This window comes from Rhinolophus sinicus, linkage group LG04, assembly GCF_036562045.2.
Source record: "Rhinolophus sinicus isolate RSC01 linkage group LG04, ASM3656204v1, whole genome shotgun sequence".
Lineage (NCBI taxonomy): Eukaryota > Metazoa > Chordata > Mammalia > Chiroptera > Rhinolophidae > Rhinolophus > Rhinolophus sinicus.
In genome coordinates this window covers 58,262,314-58,285,291 of record NC_133754.1, presented here as the reverse complement: position 1 = coordinate 58,285,291, position 22,978 = coordinate 58,262,314, and the positions used below count along the sequence as shown (strand labels likewise).

General features: G+C 36.1%; 1 protein-coding gene and 1 long non-coding RNA gene across 9 annotated transcripts in view; one reads left to right on the top strand and one right to left on the bottom strand.

Annotated features, from left to right (window-relative positions):
- The window catches only part of LOC141571033 (uncharacterized), an 87,027-nt gene extending 85,400 nt beyond the window's left edge, over positions 1–1,627 (bottom strand). For all 3 annotated transcript variants that reach the window (XR_012495508.1, XR_012495507.1, XR_012495506.1), the window contains exon 1: positions 1,583–1,627. This is a non-coding gene — a long non-coding RNA (uncharacterized LOC141571033). The remainder of the gene's footprint in view (positions 1–1,582) is intronic.
- GOLGA7 (golgin A7) lies at positions 1,627–17,117 on the top strand. 6 transcript variants are annotated; one of them, XR_012495505.1, is made up of 5 exons: positions 1,627–1,766; positions 6,930–7,082; positions 12,057–12,178; positions 13,311–13,389; positions 15,705–17,117. XR_012495505.1 is itself a non-coding variant. In XM_019742109.2 (5 exons), the coding sequence occupies exons 1-4, from the start codon at positions 1,656–1,658 to the stop codon at positions 13,244–13,246; spliced, it is 414 nt and encodes a 137-aa protein (XP_019597668.1). In that variant the 5' UTR covers positions 1,627–1,655; the 3' UTR covers positions 13,247–13,261; positions 15,705–17,117. The 6 variants fall into 6 exon arrangements, 5 of the variants coding, with proteins under 5 accessions (XP_019597668.1, XP_019597670.1, XP_019597671.1 ...); XM_019742109.2 differs by lacking the exon at positions 13,311–13,389 and adding an exon at positions 13,199–13,261 and having other exon boundaries at positions 12,057–12,158; XM_019742111.2 differs by lacking the exon at positions 13,311–13,389 and adding an exon at positions 13,199–13,261 and having other exon boundaries at positions 12,057–12,158; positions 14,400–17,117.
- The last annotated feature ends 5,861 nt before the right edge of the window (positions 17,118–22,978 follow it).

The following is a 22,978-nucleotide window of genomic DNA, read 5'->3' as shown; positions in this document are numbered from 1 at the left end:
AACACAGTAAAAAATTCAGAAATAGACACACACAACTGATGTTTGGCACAGGCACCAAGGCAATGCAGTGGGTAAAGGAGAGTCTTTTCAACAAATGGTGCTGGAACAATCAGATAACCATATAAGGGAAAATGAACTTCAATCCATACCTGTGGTAGGTGGGATAATGCCCTCCCCAAAATGTCCACACCCTCATCCCCCAAAACCCATGAGTATGTTAAGAGAATGAAAAGACAAAAGACGGACTAGGAAAAAAATATTAACAAATCATATATTTGACATAAGACTTTTCTCTAGAATATATAAAGAACTCTCAACACTCAGTAATAGCAAAACAAACATAAACAAAAAAATGGCAAAAGATTTGGACACTTTACCAAAGAAGGTATGTGAATGGCAAATAAATACATGGAAAGATGTTCAAAAGCATTAGTCACAGAAAAATGAAAGTTATAACCACAAGGAGATATAACACAAGTGCTGGTAACCATACGGAGCAACTGGAATTCTCATACACTGCTTATAGGAATGTACAATGGTACAACTTTGAAAAATAGTTTGGCAGTTTTCTAAAACGTTATCCTATGACCCAGCCATTCTACTCCAACGTATTTGCCCAAGAGAAATGAAAACATGTCTGTACAAAGACTTTTAGATGAATGTCCAATAGCAGCTTTATTTGTAATAGCCCCAAACTGTAACTCAAATGTCCATCAACAGGTGAGTGAATAAACAAACTGTTGGATGCTCATGTAATGGAATACTATCCAGCAATGAAAAGGAAGGAATTCTTGATAACACAACAATGGATGAATCTCAAAACAGTCTGTGTGAAAGAAGTCAGACAAAAAGAGCAAATACTGTATGATTCATTGTTTATACAATTTAAGGAAATGCAAACTAAAGTATAGTGACAGAAAGCAGATCAGTGCCTGGGGAAAGGGGCTGGAGAGGGGCAGGAAGGAGGCATTACAAAGGAGCATGAGGAGCCTTTTGAAAGTGATAAATGTTCACTATCTTGGGTTTTATGGTTGAATACACATGTCAGAACTTATCAATTTGTCCACTTTAAATATTGTTTATTGCATGCTATTTTTGCCTCCATAAAGCTCTTTTTAAAATAAGAGAAAATTTTAGAAATATAGAGAAGGCAGGATCAGACAGTGGTGCTAACAACTTTTATTAGCCACCAGCAGATAAGGGTAAGGTCGGGTTCTTTGACTGCCTTGCAAAAGTATGCTGAGTTAAGTGAGGGCACCAGGGGGCATGGAGAGAAGCGGAACTGCTTGTTCTCTCAGGTAAGCTGAGGGGTGTCGGCTGGGGTACCACATGAAAATCTCTGGTGGAGGAGGAACGATAACACCTCACAGAAGAGTTGGAGGAGGGAAGGATGCTTGACAGTGTAGCCCGGGAAGGTTCTTCGTCCTCCCTTACTTCCGCCCTGTTGTCAAATGGATCCCCAGTAGCCTGGTTTGTATTTTTAAATTTGTGTGAGCAGCTTGTTTCGTACAGATACAATTGGGTGGTGTCCCAACAGTGAAAGTAAGCCCTTAGAATCACCGATCAGAAATTATCTCGTTACCATCAGTGGAGAAATGACGTAACCGGGAAATCCCATGTCTCAAACCCGCAGCGCGGCCCATCTTGTCCTCGCCATGAGGCCGCAGCAGGCGCCGGTGTCCGGGAAGGTATTCATTCAGCGAGACTACAGCAGTGGCACACGCTGCCAGTTCCAGACCAAGTTCCCCGCGGAGCTGGAGAACCGGGTATGCTGCCTGGCTCCCCGCACCTGCCCTGGGGCGAGGGAGGGAGACTGCTCAGGGAAGCGAGAGGGGCACGGGCTGCAACCCTGGCCGCGGAGTGTCGCGCGGCTCTGGGACAGGAGCAGACGTAGAGGGGTCGTTGGCCACAGGTGTACGAAGAGGGCCACTAAGCAAGACCTGGTATTGGAAGGAGGGAGAATAAGGCGAAGCCCCCAGGTGTGTGACTCTGATGTTCAGTTCCGGGAAATCTGTACCCCGGAGTCTTCCCCTGCTGTTCTCCTCCACCAGCCCGGGTTATTGACAGCAGTGATGAGGAACTAATTCCTGGGGCTCCAGGCCACCTAACTCATCATGTTGTGAGCCGTATCTTCCTACCTCACCACCCAAGAGGAGTCATCCTGCTCATGACGGGCGTTTGTGGCCACTGTGTTGGCCGCACAGCTCGGCAGGAAGGATTTATTAAGTGTTGTGCCAGGCAATGCAGACAGGCCTTCTTGGAACCTGAAAAACATAGGTCATTAGATGGGCCTGGACAGGGAAATATTAAGAACAAGGCTTTAAATTTGTCATTCCCAGTTACGATCACTGGGAGCCACCTGTATTGTGTTCGCTTGCATATCAAAATTGTCATCAGGACATAGGTGCTTTGGGCAGCCCTGCATACAGAAATGGAGGAATGGGATGTTTCCCCTTTCTGCAGACTTAGTAAAATAATCATTATTTTAAAGATCCAGTGAAGTGAGCCATGTGAATGTGTGTGTTTTCTTGTGCCTGCATGTGTTCATCCACCCAAAGAGAGACTCTTGGTCTTGAGCCATATTACCTTACATATGTTTACTGTTCAGAGGTCAATTTCTGCTTAGATGGAAGCAAGTTTTGTGGCTCTTCCCTCTTTGACCTGGAGGGTAAGGGACTGAGAGGTAATTAGGCATGCTGCGGGTATGCGTCTAAGAAATGCTGGTCATGGTATAAGTGGGTGTAGATGAGTCTGTGATAGAGAAATGTGTAGCAGTCATTAAAAACCAGCTTGTAGCAAGGTAGGTTGTTCTACCTGATTGCCAAGGTTGGAAAATCAACAATGATCAATTATAGTGTCCTTCAGCTTGATTTGTAACCTTGGGCAGGTTAGTGGCCCAAGTATGTTTTCTTTAAATGCAAATTAAAGATCAAACTTGTCTTGTAAAGATGGTTTGTAGATTAGCTCGTTCATGAAATGCCATATGAATGCTGCAATTTGCTGTCACGTTGTTATGAGTTAACTCAGCCTGACACTACGTGGTCATTGCCACAGTGGTTTGAAGAGGTAGAAATTGAGCAAGTTGCCTATTGGCTAAAGCTACTGAATGTTCTTTTTAAAATAATTTAACATCACACTTAACATGTTTTACATGTTAGGACTTATATGAAATGGATCAAATGTTTTATTTTTAAGCCTCTCATAGAAACTCTGACTTAAACTACTTACGTGCTTTCAAATCAGAATGTAAACTATTCTTTTTCCCCACACTTACTTGGATGTTACAAGATTCCTTTGTCAAACTACAAACTCACAGTTGAGCCAAATACAAGTATGCAGAATGAGACATTAGCCATCCACTCTGTGTGTGGTAGAGCCTTTATTTTGTAGTCAGAATACAGAATCATAATGTAGTTACAGAACTCCACTGTTTCTTACAGGAAAGTGTTGTTTCTAAATTCAGGAGTCCTTTTATTTCTTTAACTTCATACAGCCCAGAACTTCTTGTAATTCTGAGTACTATATGGAATGTTATATGGTGCTGCTCAATTGTGCCTTTGAATTTTTTTTCTTTTGAAATGTTTGGGTTAAAACACTAGCTTATATTTAAACTGCTTGGGAAAGCTTTGATTTCTTTTTTCTGTGTTAGATTAAATTTAAATTACAGGTTTAAATTTTCCTTGCTTGATGGAAAATTGAAAGGTTTCTCTCTTTGTTTCTCAGCTAACCTTAGAAATTGTACTGATTGCTCTGCCACTAAGGCTGATTTTCTTTTTGTGAAAACATCACACTTGGCAACTTAATAGAGGAAGAAACTAATATACGAGTGTTTTGTGTTACTTTAAAGCATTAAAAACACACACATTTGTACCCTTTAATTTGGGAGTGAGGACAAGTTCTGTCTATTAACAAGTTTACCTTCTCCACTGCCTGTTAAAATGTAGTACTTTAATGCTTAAGTGCTTTGTTGCCAGGACAGTTCTTTAAAGGAAGCTTTATTCTTACTTTAGCCAAAATACAGACATCTTAAGCATCTTTGGTCTGAGTAGAAGAGAAATGCAGCAACTATTATTGAGGCATTTGTTACCCTACATACTTTTTAAAATGTATCTCTACATCTGGTCAGTAGAAATTACCTTTGACTTGTGATTGCTTTAAGCTTCAGCCCTATGCTTTCTACCATGCAGTTCTACAAGAAATAAATTCTGGGAAAATGAGTTCGATTCCTGTTTCCATTGCGACTTTCAATATATAGTGATCTGATTTTGCGTTTGGCTCCAATTTCAGATATTTCTAAATTTTGAAGTAGTTCTTATTTCAATGTCTAAGTACCTAGGGGAGGATGCTAACAGCCATTCTTCATAGTGCCTAAGGGGAGTGAGATGAAATGCTCCCATTTGTTCTCTTGAGCCCTTGCATGTTAAGTAGGTTCTTTGCCTTTACTGCTGCTTATGATGCTTTTTACCTTTTTTCTCCTTTTTAAAATAACCTTTCAAAGAAATTGTTGGCTTTTTTAAAATCTTTATTTCTTAACCTTTTAAAAAATCCTGTAAAACACAAATCAATTAAAACTAACAACAACAAAAATAATAAAAATAATCCTTCACCGTGTTTTTTTGTTTGTTTGTTTAATGATCTGTGATTTGCCTTTATCCGTAAAGCACTGCAATCTTGAAATAACTTTTAAGAATTAGTGTTGCTGGTATGATGGGTAATTCTGATCTGAAAGAAATAAAATGGTTCTGTTTTGGATCCCATGGTTTTGAATCATATTGTGTCCAAAGAAGTGTTACTAATTCAAAGGACTTTATCAGTTCGTAACATTGTAGGTAAATTAAATATGTTGGAAATTACTTAGACTTTTGTGAATTTTCTGATGGACAAACTGAAGGCATTAATTTAGGCGTAATTAGGTGAAGATTACAGTTTACTTGTAATATTTCTTCACTGAACTATTCTCCTAAGTCTGTTTTCAGGGAATGAGAACTCTGCCATAGGTTCTGCAGATGACCATTCTTGACACACCACATGGTCAAGTGGTGGCTCAGTGAAGGAACAGTGCCCTGGCTCTCAGCACAATCTCCACCCACCCAACACTTGTCAGAAACGCTAATATTCTGGAAATTAAAAGTAGCTCCTTTTGAAAAACAGGCAGAGCCACCACCACTTTAAAGTTACATTCAACTTTTCCATGACATTGGCTCATTGTATCCTCAGAGTTTTCACACGAAGGACAAAATGATTACAACTAACTCAAACCTAAAGGATTTTAATAGCTTAAGAATTATGTTCATAAATTGTTTTATACTTTAAAAATATCATGTTCTTGAGATTATTTTGTCCACTGAATATTGAGGTGCTTTGACTTTTTTCTGAGTATCTATATAAGACTTCATAAAAGAGAATTTATTTGTAAGTAGTTATTAGTTTCAGGAATAAGGAAAATATGTGAGAGAAGGCCTAGAGTAAGGACAGATAAATTGTGCTTTGTTACCAAGAATGATAGTATGGGATGAAATTTTCTACTAATGGGCCTTGAAAATCCTAGAGTAAAGTATTGAGATTTAAAATCTATAGAGTACTGTTAGAAAATTAAGTGATATTGGAAGAAGCAAGTAAAAGTAGATGATTAGATTGAAAAACAGATGACAGTAGTACGTTATTAGTGTAAATGTAAGGTAATGGTGTCACTGAATAGAAAGAAGTAATAGTAACAACTTAGTGTGTAGAGTTATGCAGTAGTTTGAGATTTTGCCTTGTTCAATGTGAGCTTTAGTACCAAATAGCTACTTTAAATAAAAGTGAGTCCTATCACTTTTGACTAAATAGAATACAAAACTTGTACCTTTGATCTTTCTGCTTAAAATGTCCTTCCTTCCCTTTTTTTTGCCTAGTAAATTCCAGTGTTTAGGATCACCTGCTCTTTCCAGATGGAGGGAACTGCAGCCTCTTTCCCCCACCATAATTTACATATGCCTCTATTGTAGTGCTCTGTCAGTTTATTGCATTTTTATGTTTACATGTTTGTTCTGTTTGCATGACGGTAAACTCCTTGAGGATGGACACAGTGTCTTATTCATCTTTCTCTAAGAACTATAGTAACATGTAACGGTAGGTGCTCAGTAAGTGTGAACATGAATAAATAGAAAGATGGGGGACACGGTTGGCTCAGTGGTTAGAACACTCATAATACTAAGGTCACTGGTTCGATTCCCACATGGGCCAGTGAGATGCGCCCTCCACACCTAGAGTGAAAACAACGACTTGACATGGAGCTGATGGGTCCTGGGAAACCACACTGTTCCAATATTCCCCAATTAAAAAAAAAAAGAAAGATTGAAGAATTATGATTTAATTTACTTAAAATTCAGTATAGAGAATAAGGAAACACCATATTGAACCTTGAAAATAGCCAGTGTTTGGGCCGGCCCAGTGGCTCAGGTGCTTGGAGCACCGTACTCCTATTGGTGAGGTCGCCGGTTCGATTCCCACATGGGCCAGTGAGCTGCACCCTCTACAGCTAAGATTGTTTACAACAGCTCTCCCTGGAGCTGGGCTGCTGTGGGCTACCGTGTGCTGCCATGCGCAGCCGGTGGCCACGACCAGTGACCGACTGCCTCAGCCAGGGCAGTGCAAGGCTCATAATACCAGCATGGGCCAGGGAGCTGTGTCCTACACAACTAGACTGAGAAACAACTGCTGGAACTGGAGTGGCAGGGGGGAAGAAGGGGGAAAAAAATATCCAGTGTTCATAATACAGATAAACACTAAGCAGTTTCAGTAACTTAGGTCCAGATTTAATTAAAGTATTTGCCAACTATTAGATAAGAATTTTGACAAAACAGCAAAATAAATTAGTGATAGCAAGCATTAGTGAGTTGCACATCTTTTTTTCCGAAACTTATTTATAAATTCTTTTTTCCATACAGATTGATAGGCAGCAGTTTGAAGAAACAGTTCGAACTCTAAATAACCTTTACGCAGAAGCAGAGAAGCTTGGGGGTCAATCATATCTTGAAGGCTGTTTGGCTTGTTTAACAGCATACACCATCTTCTTGTGCATGGAAACTCATTATGAGAAGGTAAGGGTACGTTTGTTTTCACAAAATCTCTTAAAATCATGAAGAAGGTGAGTTTATTACATATTTATGTTTACAAGATGGCAAATGCCATACAATTTAAAGAGGCGTTCATACTAGTAATAATATGAATATTGTTGTTGCACCGATGTCCAGAACACAATAGAAAAGAGTCCTGGGTCTTGCAGAAACAGGTCAAAATTGATATATCTACTTGCAGTTGATGTGTAAATGTTCAAATTGGCTTATACTTAAGAAAAACGTCTAAAATCTGTGTTTTCATTCTACCCAGTTTTCTGAGAATCCTTTTACTTTATTTCCAAATTTCTATCTTCAGGCTTATCTTCCCACCTGAGTTTTTGTCTTCTCTGTCCAACTGCCTGCTAGACCCAGAGTTACTAGCTTCTCAACTTGGATGTCCAAAATCAAACCTCACACCTCCCCATTTTGTTTAATAGCACCCTTTTTCAGTACCATTATTAAGTGGGGGATGAAGAAGAGGGAAAACTTTATCAGTTGTCAGAGACTGAAATATCTTCTGTTTTCCCATTCATTAACTTTTCATGATTTCCTCTGCTACTATCCTAATTTATGTCCTTTTTACCTCTCTCCTACACTATTAAAATAGTCTCCTAACAAGTCTCGTTTCTTCCATTCTTTTACTTTTCCCACCAGTCTGCTGCTGTCTTCATACAACACAGCCTACTTCTCCACTTCTCTTACCACTCCTGCCAAGTCGAGCCTTCCCTGACTTCCCATTTATTGCCACTGAGTAAAGTTCAAGCCGCTTCTCAGGCCAACGTCCAGCTTACCTTTTCAGCTCTATCTCCCTCCCCTTCCTCACTTTATCTTTCAGCCAAACTCTGTTACTCACTGGTCACCAAATATACCCCCCAAAGTTTTCCTCCACCAAGATGCCATTCTTCCTGTGTTCAGTTCTCATCAGTCCCTTGTGTCCTGCTTTCATCTAACTTTTCCTTGCTCTTCTAATCAAGAGCGTTTCTCCCCTTTGTACCCCACAACATTTGATTTGTATCTGTTTTCTGGCACTAGCACGGTCTACTCTGAAATGTAGCAGTTCACATCCTTATTTTCCCTGTCAAATGTGTATTTTTCTTGAGATCAAGGACAGTGCCTTCCTTGATCATTTTGTGTCCTCTTCATGCCAACACCATTTTGTACGTATATTAGGCACTCACTGAATGTATGTTAAAGGAATGAATTTAAGTTAATCACAGTGAGCCCCCTGTATCCATTAAATTCTCACCATGTTTTAGAAAATGAAATGCTGTAAGGATACCTATAGCCATGTACGTAATAGAAGTGTCCCCGTGATTGTCTTGTACTCCATGTAGTAGAAAGCAGATACTGTTGAAGCTAAAATATTTGGAGCTAGTGTTGCAAAAAGGGTATGTTTAAATAAATAAATTAGCAGTTTATATCCTTCTCCATATCATACAGAGAGGCAGCTTTCATTCCTGTTTAACATTCAAAATCATAAGTTATAAAAAATCACTATCAGCTTTCAGTCTGGTTTGTCTTAGCAGCTTCTCTTTAATAATACATTTGCTGAGTGAAGGGACAGGGGATTCATTCATTCGATAAATACTTACTGAAAGCCTACCATGTGGTAAGCAATATGCAGGGGATATAACTGAATAGGGCAAACCTTGTAGAGTTTATAATTTAGTGGTAATCACTGATAATAAGGAAACAAAACCAACAAAATTGTAAATTATGGTAAGTGCCTTGAAGAAAACAAACCCTCCTGTGATAAGGCCTCTGAAGTGGTAATTAGCTGCTTATGTAAAGGATGAAAAGCCTGGGACCATTCAAACAGAGAGACACTATATGTAAAGGCCTTTTTTATTTCAAGTACAAGTAATCTTTTTTAGCAGCTGCTAGTTTATTTAGCTGCTAAAACATTTAGCAGCTCTTAATTTAAAATTCTTTTGATTATTAATCTGGGAAGATAGTTCTCAGTATCAGAAATACCATGGAAATTGATTGATCCCAATATATGTTTTAACTTGGGTTCATAGGCGTATATAAGGTACTACTTTATAAGTCTAATCAAGGTCTCTTTACAGAGTATTGTAAAGCAAGTAAAGAACAAATAAAATTGGTCAAGAAACCAAAATTTAAGGCATGGCCACCTTTTTTTAAATAGGGCATTTTATTTTAGAAACTGGACATAAATAACTAGATCATGGAAAGTGAATAATTGAAATGGTCATAATTGAGATACAATGTATTTATGCTTTTAAAAGAAACTTTGTAAATGTGTATTTGTATTTGATAAAATGATAAAAGTATAAAAACAACCACCCTCTCCCTCTCTCTAGTTTGTTCTTTAGGAATTTCCGTGCTATTATTTTTGACTTCATGAAAGGACAGGATTGAATCATTTAGTCTTTATTGTTTTAGGCACTAAAATTTCTAGTCTACAAACAGTCAGCCAAATGTAATAGGGCTTACACTTTGTCATGTGGCTTAAATTTTTTGAAATTGTAAATAGGCCTTTGAAAACTCACAAGAACAATCATGCATTTTTTTTCCTATAATGTGCTATTTATTGATTTAAAATGAAGATAAAGACTTCAGTGTTATTGCTCTTTGTTGCTGCCCATTATAATTAGGGAACAAATGGGCTTGTAGAGGTTCTCTCAGTAGCTGTCTGCCTTGTTTATCAACTAGAAAACATCCCTTCTGCCTAAGTGCTGTTTTCTGTAACAAAAACTTGGTTAGAAGGAACTTAGATATTTTCTAAAAATATTGTGATCCTGGTGTTCTCACTTAGCCTCATTTAGGATACTTTTTCTCAAGGGTCTAGTAGGCTTTCTCCAGTTTAATATTCTTGAGGTTTGATTGTGTTTAGCTTTGTAAATATTATGCTTTGTACATACTGTAAAAATTGAGATGTTATTGAGGGTTTGGGGATAACAGATAAGTTCAGTATTGTAGTTTGTTTTGACATTGACTTACCAAAAATAGTAAAGTATGAGTGGAATCTAAATATAAGGTATCTTGGGGGTGAGAATGGGGCTTGTCCTGTCTGGGATGCAGCATGAGTTTACTCATACGAATGCTTTCCTATTGCTAGAGAGGCTAAGAGTTTAAAAGCATCTTGTTTAGGACAGTGCTGCCTTCACCAAAATAGTATAAGAGGATTTGGAGCTTATACAAAAAGTTCTTTCTGAACTGATACCCAAGTGCACATGATTGTTATTAAAAGTTTAAATAAAAATCTGCACAACAAAGTTGTGCTTGAATAAAATACAGGAATGCTGTTTCTTAGCTAGTAACCTGTACACAAGGAGAGAGGGAGGAAAGCTGTTCTGAAGGAATCCTTTCTTTGAAACCAGCCATGCAAGCATTTTTCTGAGTGTCCCCCTAGTATAAATGGACCTCGGTGAGGGGAGACTGACTCTCCAATTTCCAATTCTGGCAGGTGAGCCGAGAAGGAAATTGGAGAGAAGATTGAGAGTCCTGAGTTTAGGGGCTACATCCTTCTGAAATTCATTATTTTAGCATGATTGACAGAGTCAGATAGGCCTGAAGGTTTTTGTTGTTGTTGTTTGTCCATAAAGACCAAGCACTGCTCAAATTCTTTGAGAGTTGAATGTAGGAGAATGATATGTGTATTACTTCAGGTAATTGGGTGAAAAAAAATCTTTTCTTTAGAAATAGCATTCTTAATTTTTTACATAAGAACGCTGCAGCTTGCTCTTTTAATAACATCATGCTCTTTTTAAAAAAAGTTTAAAACATGAGATTGTATTATACCCAAAGATTTAACCTGAATAAACTATTTAAGTTATTTTCCTTCAATAAGAAAATTTGTTATACAAACCAAATAGAGTTTTAAATTCTAAATCAGTTTATACTAAAGCACCTAAATTATAACATCCTAAATTGTTTGGCCTGGTACATCGTAGACCCACACTTAAATCATTTCTTAATTTCCAACTTTATTTTCATAAGTTCTTTTTTCCCTTTAAGTTGTGATCACATTTATCTGTGACTATCATAGGCTGATAGTGTGAATTTAAGAAAATATATAGTAATTAAAGAACTGGATCAAAGCCTCTTTGAACATTAGAGCCAGAAAAGGGTTTTGATGACTTTGAATCTGAAATAAAACATGTAACTCTTTGATTTTGTATATAGTTATTAAGATTTATTTTCTTCTAGCTTATCTGTCTCAGAATTGCCCTTATTAAAGCTGGAGATTTGGCAATTTCCAGAAGTTCCTTTGTATCCTATCTGGTTTTTGTCTACATTTGCTTTGACTTTTACAACCTTAATACTAAACTTATAAATTGAAGTTCCGTCTAGGACACAAGAGAAAACTACAAGTAGCATTACATGCAGTCATGGAAATGATATAAGACGCTTGTAGTCATCACAAACTCCATGGCAGCTAATGCCCACATGCTTTGCAAAGGAAATAAACTGTTCACTTTCAAATTAACTGGGCTGCCTTTTGTTATAAGCCCACTTTGTATCATTACTTAAAATTAATGAGAACGTACAAAGGAGAGAAGAAGCAGTTCTTAAGTATTAAAGGGGAAGGCCGAGGACTACCCTGATATTAGAGGATGTCACATGAACAACACTTGATGAGTAGGGAAAGAGAAAAGCTTAACTAAGTGTTGTGTATATAATCGTCTATATATCCAGGATTGAGGTGACTAGGAGGTAGGAAGGAGGGGGATTGGTTCTCATGCTTTTGTTTGCATTTGTGCTTACATTGCATTGAAAATACTTGTGACTAAAGAGTCCATCATGCCGTGCTATGTTGTATGTAACTGGTGTGAGCCAAATAATCAGAGCTGTATCCCTCCATGTGAATAGCTATGACTTGTTTTGTAAACTAATTCCACAGCCTGAATATTTTGAGGCTGATTTTCAGCTGATACTTAAAGGGGAATCTGATGAAATTTGTAACAAGCTGGTGGTGTTTCTTTCTGTCAGGTTCTGAAAAAAGTCTCCAAATACATTCAAGAGCAGAATGAGAAGATATATGCTCCCCAAGGCCTCCTCCTGACAGATCCTATTGAGAGAGGACTTCGAGTTGTATCTTTTTAGACCAGATCGTAAGATCTAAATATCTATAAAGAGAAAATTTCAATGGTGCTATTTGGTATTGGCTAAATTTAACTCCCTTGTCTTGTATGTGCCGTAGGAATTGTCTTTGTGAATGGCATACCTACCATAAGCCTCCTATCTCCAACATTTTTTCTTAAAGCGTCTCTCTTTCCTTTGCGCTGTGCAGGTCTCTGTGGATTGTTTAGTATTCTGGTTATTGTCTTTCTTGGTGGTTTTGAGGGCATCTTGTAGTAATAATGGGGGTGGTATGAGTAATGCATTTCAGCTGCAGAAACTCTGAACCTAAAGCCCCTTTGAAATGCATAAACTCATAATGTGTGGTGAGACTTGTCATCCAAATGAATTGCAGTTCCATGGGTTCATCTGACTAGTTGAAATCAGTTGCAGCTGCCAGATGTATAATTTCATTACCTTTGACATACTGTGCATATTTTTAGAGGCAGTAAGCTTTGAAAATCACTAAGTGAATTTGGTAAATAAAATTGCAAAAAGCTAATTTAGCTTGATAACTGGAGTAATGGATAAAATAAATTTTTTTAAAAACTTAGGTCAGATAATCCCAGGCCTTCCTGCTGATAATTTCAGCAGTTTTATTATACTCTGCAGCGATGGTTCTTAACATTTTTAGAGGTCATGAACCCTTCCCCAAGAAAAAAGTTTGCATATAATTTCAGAGCATTTTGAACTCCTGAATTTATTACCTCCATAGATTCTCAGTTAAGAACCCCCTAGTTCTACAATATTCTTTTTCAGAACTTTTTTTCAAAAAATAAATAATGTTTAGGGAGGAGCTACATGTAGGATACTACAAGCAATTACGTTTCTTAAATTTTTCAGCAATGTGGGAAAAGCATCGTATTTAACTTAAGTAGAAGTTTTTCATAATTTAAAAATAAACAAGGCCAATTGAAGGAACAGTCTGTGCAGATCATGCACGTTATCTTGCCATAGTCCCAGTTTGCATGTTATATTCTATAGTGTGTTTTCTTAACAGCCATGCTGTTTAGATTGAAATTACCATTTATGAAGACAGAGGCATGAGCAGTGGAAGATAAACCATAGAATTAAAGGTAAATGTGAAATTATATGATTTACGTGAAATTTTTATGATTTTTGTAGGATGCATGAATTTTCTTCCCTGAGTGGTAAATAAGCCGTTAAATAGTGGCATATTCTCTGTATTGGCTTAACATTTAAGGTGTGTATTTAACTCAAGTTCTATTTGTTGATATAGAATTTAATCAGGATTTTTCCCCCTGTATTGTTTTCATACTGGGGTTTTTTTGTTGTTGTTGTTACTTTGTTTTTTGGGTTTTGCTTATTTTGTGAGGGGTATCTTAATATTTCAAAGCTATCATAGGCATTTAAATAGTTGGGTTTTGCATATAAGAATCAGTTCAAATATTTCCCTGCCTATATGACAAATGGCTTTAAAAAACAAAAAAACATTTTATAGTGGAGTGGGGAAATTATGAATATTTCATAGCCCTGTAAAAGACACCTTACCTCTAGTGGGCAGAACCATAAATTTTATTCTTTTATTTCAAATGTTTATGTTCTTATATATTCATCAAATGATCTTAAGTGAAAAACAAATTAGGTAATACTAACAGAACTCTATAGGCAAAATCATGTAGAATCCATAATACATTAGCATAGTCTTCTAAGTGACAGAAAATTGTACTTTACTATTTCTGCCAATTTCAGTCATTTACTCTTTCTACAAATAATGTTGTGCTGCTGTGCTTTCCTAATTAACTTTGTTTACAGGTATCTATCACTACTTAACAGGCAGCACAGAGATAGAATCTACCAAAGCAAACATATTCCTTCCTAGGGCAACAATAATAATAGCTACTCTCAGGTTACCTGCTATGTGCCAGGTACTATACAAATGGTACTTCGAGTTCTTATAAGAATTCTGCCAAGTATTTCTCCATTTTACAGATGTGCAAACCAAGGTACAAATAGATTAAATGATGTTCTCAAAGTCACACAGCTAATGAGTATTGGAATATGAACCCAAGTCTGATTGACCATAAAACCTCTGTTTTTTTATACCATAATTCCTATAAGTACTTGTAGCAACAAGAATATGGAGAATAGGAAGAGTTCATCAGATTATTCTAAGTATTTATTCTCTTCTTTTTCAATACTTTTTTAAAAATACATTTTGTATGCTCCTGTACCATTTATTGAATCCTACAGACCAAGTAACATTCCAAAGCGGTCTTCTTTAAGCACAAGTGAATGTGTCACCTGTCTCAAGAGCCAAAGACCTAAATGAGGACATCATCTGCCATATCTTTTATTTCTTTAAAAAAGGCTTTGTTTTTGAAAACTTAGTGTTATTTGTCCATACACTTTCTCATGTACAGTTTCCAAATTGATATTTCTCAGACGAGCAGTCAGGAACCTTATGTGTGGTTTTTGTTTTATGCCATTAGAATAAGTTTGTTTTATCAATTGCAGCTGCATTGACTTGGCACAACATTTGTCATGACTCATTTTGCAGCTATTATTGCTAAATATAATGCTTTTCTGAAGTGGTGTAGGGTTTTAAGCAATTACACACCAGAGACTAATCTATCAATATTCAAACAACTGTGAAATTTTGAAATGGGAAAGATTTACATTAGGGACTTCTGGATAGTTTCATGAATGCAAATATTTTTGTTTAACACAATTTAATTTTCAGAGCTATATGTTCCTCAGGCCCAGGATCCAGTGTGGGCTAAACTCTTGGAGGAGGGGAGAAAACTAAAATTAAATTCTACCATTTTTCTTAAGTATACAAGGTGTCTGCAGGTTGAAGCATTATATGAGAATTAAACTAATGATTTAACAAAAGAGGACGCAAATCATGGAGATGGTCTTTATTTTAAAAGGATCTTTAAAAAAAATATTTTGCTCTTTTTAATTTTTTAAAATATCTTTATTATTAAATAGACTGATGATGGTGTTTTTCTTTTTTTTGGATTAAGATTGTCTTTAGTTCGAAAAATGGAATATATCATTCTGTGGAATATATCATTCTATCACAATACATTCATGATAATAAAAATAGCTAGCATGTGTTAGCATTTATTATGTGCTTTCACTGTTATAAATGGTTAATTTTAATCATCACAACAACCTTAGGAGGTACATACTGTTATTCCAGTTTTTCAGATGAGGAAACTCGGGCACAGAGAACTTAAGTTACTTGTCCAAGGCTGAAAACTAAATCAAGGCAGCCTGGCCCCAGATTTGCCTCTTAACCCCGTGCTATACAACCTCTCATGACATGATTGGTGAAACAGCAAACTATACAGGGCTTGGATTTCTATAACTATTGAGCTATATACTCACTTAGGCACGTAGTACAGATTCAAGTATTTTATAGATAGAATCCTGGGTAATAGAACGTAGCCCACATATTAAGCACTCATATCAGTTGGTATAAGAGAGATGGTTTAGAGGTGATTTTTAGCATCCTTTTCTAAAACCTTTACTTTTCCCCTCTGACTATAGATCCCAGCTCCAGCTGGGACCCTTCATCTATCCACTGGCCAATCGCAGAGTGTCCCCTACCTCCTCTCCAGAGCATCATTCCTTTGTAACTGCTGCCAGAGCCACGGTGCCATTTACTCCAAGGACTAACTTTCTAAAATTCCACACCTGGAGTGACCTCTAGTCGCTCAGCATCCACTTTGTGTCTCCAAATTATGCAGGACTCTGTAATCTTTTGATTAGTTTCTGAGAAAATGCAGTGAAGCATTTCACTTTTTTTATTCAAAGCCATTAATAAAATAATGCAGTTGGTCAGCCCAACGCAAAGTTTATTTCTTATCTGCCACCAGTACCAATGGTTCTCTTCATTCCTAGGGCCAGCTTCCCAGGTGGCTGTAGACTTCAAAGGGATGTTAGCCAGTATTCAGTCTTATTCCCCCAAATTAATAAAATGCTTTTCTCCAGGATTTTGGTGAAAGGTAGACTGTGTCTGTGGTTTTATTAATGTATCTCCCAAATTTCAAAGAACTACCAGTTATTCCATGATTTATATCTTAAAGATCTGTTTCTGCTGTTCAGTTTCTGAAACTGAAGTTCATTGGAAAAATAATGTATAATGTTACGTGTTTTATTATACCAATTCCTAATTAAAGCAGTATTTAATGCAATTTCCAATTATTTTTCTTTGGAGAATTTTGTTATTATTGTATTACCTTAAATGTTGGGGAAATGTGGTATGTATTGTTTGTTCCTTACAAAAGTAAGTAAGCACAATAAAGTGGATGCTAAACCATCAAACACATAAATGTCCCTGCTGTGTCCCTGAAAGTGTAACAAGCAAGTGTAATAAATATTTTAATTACAGTTTTGTTATAAATATAACTTACAAGAAAAAAATTTGATAGGAATAATACTGTATATTGCTAATTTTTGACTATCCCTACTGGCAAACCTTATGATTCATAGACTTTCCTCATATACAGTATTCAGTGCACAGAAATCTTATGATTGGTTTAAGTACAGTAAGTTAAGTAATTTCCAACTAAAACTCTCGAGTCTGAGTCAGTATTTCTAATTCTTCGTTGGGCTGTATGTTCTTGGTATCAGGGCTTCTTATGCCCTTCATTCATATATGGGGTTTGAGAGTACCATATTTGGGAGAGAGTTAAGTATATTAGGAGAGAATGAAACAGTTAAAAGTTTTACTTTCAGAGATATTGTAGGTGCTAATACTGGATTTAATCTTTCAGATTTAATTTCTTTTATGGATCTGTTAGTTATTCAATAAATCCCTTAGGTCTATGTAATATTTTAATTGTATAAAACTCCTTTGTTACTTTATAGCCTGTAATAATAATGTCTGTCTGCCTTTTAAACCGGTTGCAATAACTTTGCTGAAATATTAACATATTAGTAAAACTTTTCTTAAACAAATTGTCTCTGTGTCATGTTTGGTGTGATTCGGTAATGTGATAAATGATGTGGCATTAAATTTGGCAGTTAGACAATATGTAGTACTAGAATTACCGGTGCAGTATAGCTTTGTATTTTTGAACAGATTATCTCACATTTATATAGTTTGTCACACTTTTCAGTGTTTTACATGCTTCATTTCATAAAAGCTAGGTATGTTAGCTAAATAAATAAAAACCAAGAAATACTCCCTAACAGTCAAAAATGTATTCAATTAAAGAAAGGAGAGATTGGGATGTTTCATTAGGAAAAAAGTATCAGTTATTGTTACTGTCTTGAATCATCTGATCACTTCATTGTTGTTTTTAATGAATTGCATTTGTAGATATTAACAGCTTATAAAACACAGTTTGTTATCCAACTTTTTTTTTTTTTTAAACTTTTTCCCCTCGCTCCTGCTGTGGAGCACATTCTTTTTTTTTTTTTAATTTTTATTGGGAGACAGTGTGTTTCTCCAGGGCCCATCAGCTCCAAGTTGTTGTCCTTCAGTCTAGTTGTGGAGGGCGCAGCTCAGCTCCAAGTCCAGTCACCATTTTCAATCTAGTTGCGGGGGACGCAGCCCACCATCCCATGCCAGAATTGAACCGGCAACCCTGTTAAGAGCTCGCGCTCTAACCAACTGAGCCATCCGGCCACCCACCCACCCCCAACTTTTCTTTTGTGAGATTATTTTTCTTTGTAAGATTTTTAGCTTTTTTTTCCTTACTCAAATAAAAAGAAGTCATAAGACCTGAATTAAGTTCCTTCCATATTCCACTTGGCTCTGGCTCCTAGCATAAGCTCAAGTTATAGTTTCTCAGGAGTAAACATGCTTTGTTTCTTGCTTTGTTGTTTGTTTTAATTTCATACAAAGGAGATCAGAGTATTAGTGTTATATTTGATTTATATGCTTATCTCCCCTTCCCTTTGCCATGCTTCTCTCTTCCCCCAGCCCAACCCCTCAGCCCAACAATGGAAACTGAAAATTCTATAAGAGCAGAGATTATTTCTACTTGTCCTTACATCCATCCCTAACTCCAAGCATTATCATGCATGGTACTACATACATTTAGCACTCACATATTTGTAAAGTGGATAAATAAGATATAAGTTGACAGGTCAGTAACAGTTACTTTACCGCATCTTGATTAGTCTGGTGTTTGACTTGATAAGGTAGTGAATTGTATACTCCCCTTTTAAAGTCTTGTTCTAAGACTGGAAAGAGATGATATCTGTGGCTCAAACTCCATTAGAGTGGATTTTTGCCTAGAGATAACTATTGAGTATTTGAATGACCATTCTCTAGATCAGGAATTCCCAGAGAAAGGAAATGAATTGCATTCAAAACCTCTGAAGTAGGTAGGTAATATAAATAATAAATAATGAATAAGTCTCTTACGCATATTTTGTCCTTTCATTCAAATGTGTATCACTGACTGACATTGCCAATATGTGACGTTAAATCTAGATATGATTAAAGCTAAGACACATTTTAAACTATATTTCTCCTTTAATTTTGTTGACTTATTTAATCTTCAGATAAAAGTTCACTTTTAGAAAGTTTCATTTTTCAAAGTTCTCTAGGACCTAATAAAGTGTGAATGATAGTTTGTACTCATTTAAGCCCTTACTAGATTTCTCTGGACAAAGTTATAAGATACTGTGGAAAATGTGTTTGTCACCCATTTAGCAGCTAAAATCAATCAAAGAGGCTTGTAAGCTAATCACCAGAGACTATTTTATAGTATGAATACTAATGGAAATAAGCCAAAGTGATCCCCACCCTCACTGGTGCTTGGTTGGAGGATAAACATCAACATGCCCATTACACAGTGATGAACTTTAATCTGCAAATGTGTAAGATGTCAAGGGTTTTATTCTTCCTCCCACATGAGCTGGAGTAAATGGTTTAATAATATTACTCCGCAGTACACAAAAACTAGAAACGGAGAAGACAGCAAGCGTCTGACTAACCTCTTACTTGCTGTGAGTTGTGAATGCCAAAATGTAGGTCCCACACCACCTAAGTTCTAACATAGTTTAGGAGTATAGCGTTACATGTATTTTGCTCCAAAATGAGTAAACATAGAGTTAGATTACCATAATAAAGGTTATGGCTCTTCTATAGTGTATCCTAAGTTCTTTCCATATACCTCAAGTGGTGCAGATGTAAAGTTCTGTGAAATTCTGCCTAAAACCAGGCAGCCCTATAGGAACTTAATACCTACTTTAAAAAACTTTATGCCTAAAGTTCTTTGCATAAAGAGATAATTTTATAAATCAGACACAGCCAAAGATATTTTGTTAAGGGTCATTGTCAAGTTAAAACAACTTTATGCCAACAGAATTTTCTGATTTTTAAAAAATAGTATCTGAGCAATGTAAGTATTGACCTTGTCAGAACTCATTTAATTTTGTGCTGTCACTTTCTACCTTGGTAGTGAAATCTTTACTCTTCAGATTAATAAATTACCTTGTCTTTGAAAAATTTTGTTTCACTTATAATAGAGTTTTTTCTTTAAAAATATGATGAGAGAGGTGGCGCTAAAAATCAGTCCATTGGCTGCCAGATCTGTTCTTGATCTTAATGTTCCTGTTCATGTATATATTCTCTTACCTCATATTTTCACAGACAAGTTTATTGCCAGGAAATGAACATAATAATTTGTATTCAAAATGTTTTGGCAATTAGTCTTCTGGGAACAACCAAATGCCAAACAACATAACTGTAGAAACTCAGATTCTGTGATATACAAGTACTCAGAAACAGATGTCATATGACCTTTTCCCAGTTAAAGCATCGGTGCACATGACTTCTGCACATCCTTTGTGCATCTCATACAGTGCAAATGTTTTATTTAGTCCACTTCCTAATTTAGATGTTCGAAGGATTATGTGCTTCAAAAGCAACATAATGTAGATGTTACTGTCTAATTTTAAAATGAGGACTGCTTCAGTTAAACAACTAGAAAAGGAAAGGCCTAACAGCATGTTTTGGGCATTTTTATTGCAGAAAGATATCTTTACTTAGTATCTAATGATATGGAGGGACTACTTCAGGATAGAAAAAATCATCTTGTAAGTACCCAGAATTCCCAACAGCAACCATATTGACAACCAATATGGCACCATTCTCCATAGAGGGTTTTTTTTATTATTATTATAACAAAACTGGATGTTTTAATTACTGAATTGGGACTGTGTTTTCTAACTTAAAGAGCTCATGGGACTTTTTTTTTCCCCAACCAAAGAGTGACAAGAGTAATCACGGACCTTCCTCAGTTTTCATCCTGAGACAGGAAGAACTATACCCAATAAATACATAAATGTTAATGGACAAAAAAAGTTGTAGACAAAAATGAAGTTGCCTTATGATTACGTTCCATGAGTTATCCTAATTGATATACATACACGCATATACACACAATTCATATATTATTACCATCTTATTATTTTTGGACATACACATATGTAGTAAAATATGTAAATATGCCTGGGAACAATAAACACCAAGTTGTGGTTACCTCTAGAGAGTGGGGAAGAGAAATGGGGTCAGAAAGAGGAGCACACAGCATAGATTGAATAAATGGCTTATTATTTTCCATACTTTTTGAAATGCCCCGAAATTTTTTATTATAAAAACAACCACATGTCTTTGTCAATATGAATGACCATATCTAAATATTATGCATATCATGACAAGCTTTGATAATCTGGATACAATACCCACCACCACCTGGGATTTCACTCAGGTCTCTATTTTCAATTTCCTCTAAGCATTCAGGCCTATTTGTCTTGTTGGTCTCATTGATTGTCAAGAGGCACTGCCTCTGAGCACTGCTTGTTCTCATTACACACACACACACACACACACACGAAAAATGTGAACAAATGGATTCCTGCATTCAGGTATGTGAGTAGACCTCTAAATAAGTGAATCAACTTCCAGCCTAGAAGCAGCATATAGCCAAGGGTAAAGTTCAGGGTCAAGCTGAATTTCTCACTTAGAGTAAACATGTCTAAGATGAAACAAAGGGGATAACTGGGAAACTTATGATCTCACTTCCCCACAAACGGGAAAGTCCAAAGTAATTTCAGCCTTCACTGAGCTCCATCCAAATCTTACTGATTCTAACAAGTTAGCAACTCAAAGACTGGCAGCTGCTCACAGCAAGATCAGCTGTGATAGACCAAATGACCCATGGTTTCTGGTTCTTGGCTCAAAAGGTACCAATTAACATGATTTCATAACCAGATTTCACTATTTTCAGCTGAAAATATTTTTGTAACTGAATTGAACATAACATAAACAAATCTAATAGTTCCTGTCACTTTGGGATTATCTGTTCTAGTTAATTTTATAGTAAAATACCCAAATGATGTTATGTAACATGGAACATAATTAACCATCCCATTCTTCAGCGTTCTGGTAGAGGGAGGATATTTAATTCAATTAAGATGTTTAGTTTCACCAGTGAGAAAGCTGTAAGAAGTGTTCAGATGAAGAAACCTAGACATAATGCCAGAAGTTCTTAAGATGTCAAAAAATTTTAAATTTCACATTTTTATGTTAACCCATGCCTCATCACCATATGTTGCTGTGTATAATGTGCACCCACATTTTTGGCCCACATTTTCAGGGAAAAATCTTTTGTTTTAATTTTTTAATTCACATTTTTATTTGTTTACATTTAGGTACTTGTTTTTTGTATTATAAAGGAATTTTAGCATTTATTTTTAAACATATTATGGTACAAGAAATTTTATGTAACGAATTACAAAACACTAGAGCAGATACAAGGTATCAGAAATTTTATGTACCGGTAACAAATTTACGATATTTACATATCACAGAAGGCCAAGAACTCTTTGCCGTTGCAAGTTTGTCGTAAGTTCAACAAAACCGATTGTTGTATTCCAGGGTATTATTTTGCATACAGATATCGCTATTGATTTCTAAACTTTTAACTCATAAGCATAAATAAAAGAATTAAAAACATTTATATAGATACATAATTAGTACTTCCCATATAAAATGTGCATCCTTATTTTTCCTTCACAAATTTGGGCAAAGAAGTACACATTATACATGGCAAAATACAGTATTACTCCAAGTATGGACACCTCAACAGATGTATAATTTATAGATGCTCCATGTAGAAATTAAAATGGTAACAATTACAATGCAATTCCATCTCTACCTCTAATTAGAAAGCTTGGAATTTAAGAAATTTTAAAAATAAATCTTACGGTATCTGTCAGCTCAAGGAAACCATTACGTAGGTATAGATGAATCTTGATTGTATTCTAAGAGTTGTCCCTACACAGAAAAATTATCGTAATAAACTTTAGTCTGAAGTGGAATGACCCACTTCATTAGTTACATGACATTCTCAAAATGGTGCCCAAAACATGTCTATGATCCATTAACACAAAGAAAGGTAAGGATTAAAATGAAAAACAATGAGTGGAATTTTGATTCACTGTTGAGCAAGGCTACCCTTTCTCCTTTTCCTCTGAGTATAGTCAAACCTTTCCCTATGGCTATATATTTAAAAACAAAAAAGAGCTTGCCCTAACCTGTAAGGATTTAGAAATACCAAGTTTGGCCTGGTTTTCATTTAAACCTAAAGACAGTTCCCTAGAGTAAATTACATGGACCCTAATAAACATGAAGACCTGCCCAGCACTTAGACACATGAGCTTTTCATCAGATGCTCATGAAATAAAGGCACATGAATTTCTTGATGGAAAGGTCACATTTCTCTTTACTTGACTCTTACCCAGAAAATCATTAAGAAAATCATTTTACTTAACCTGTTAAATGCTGTATTGCCATAGTT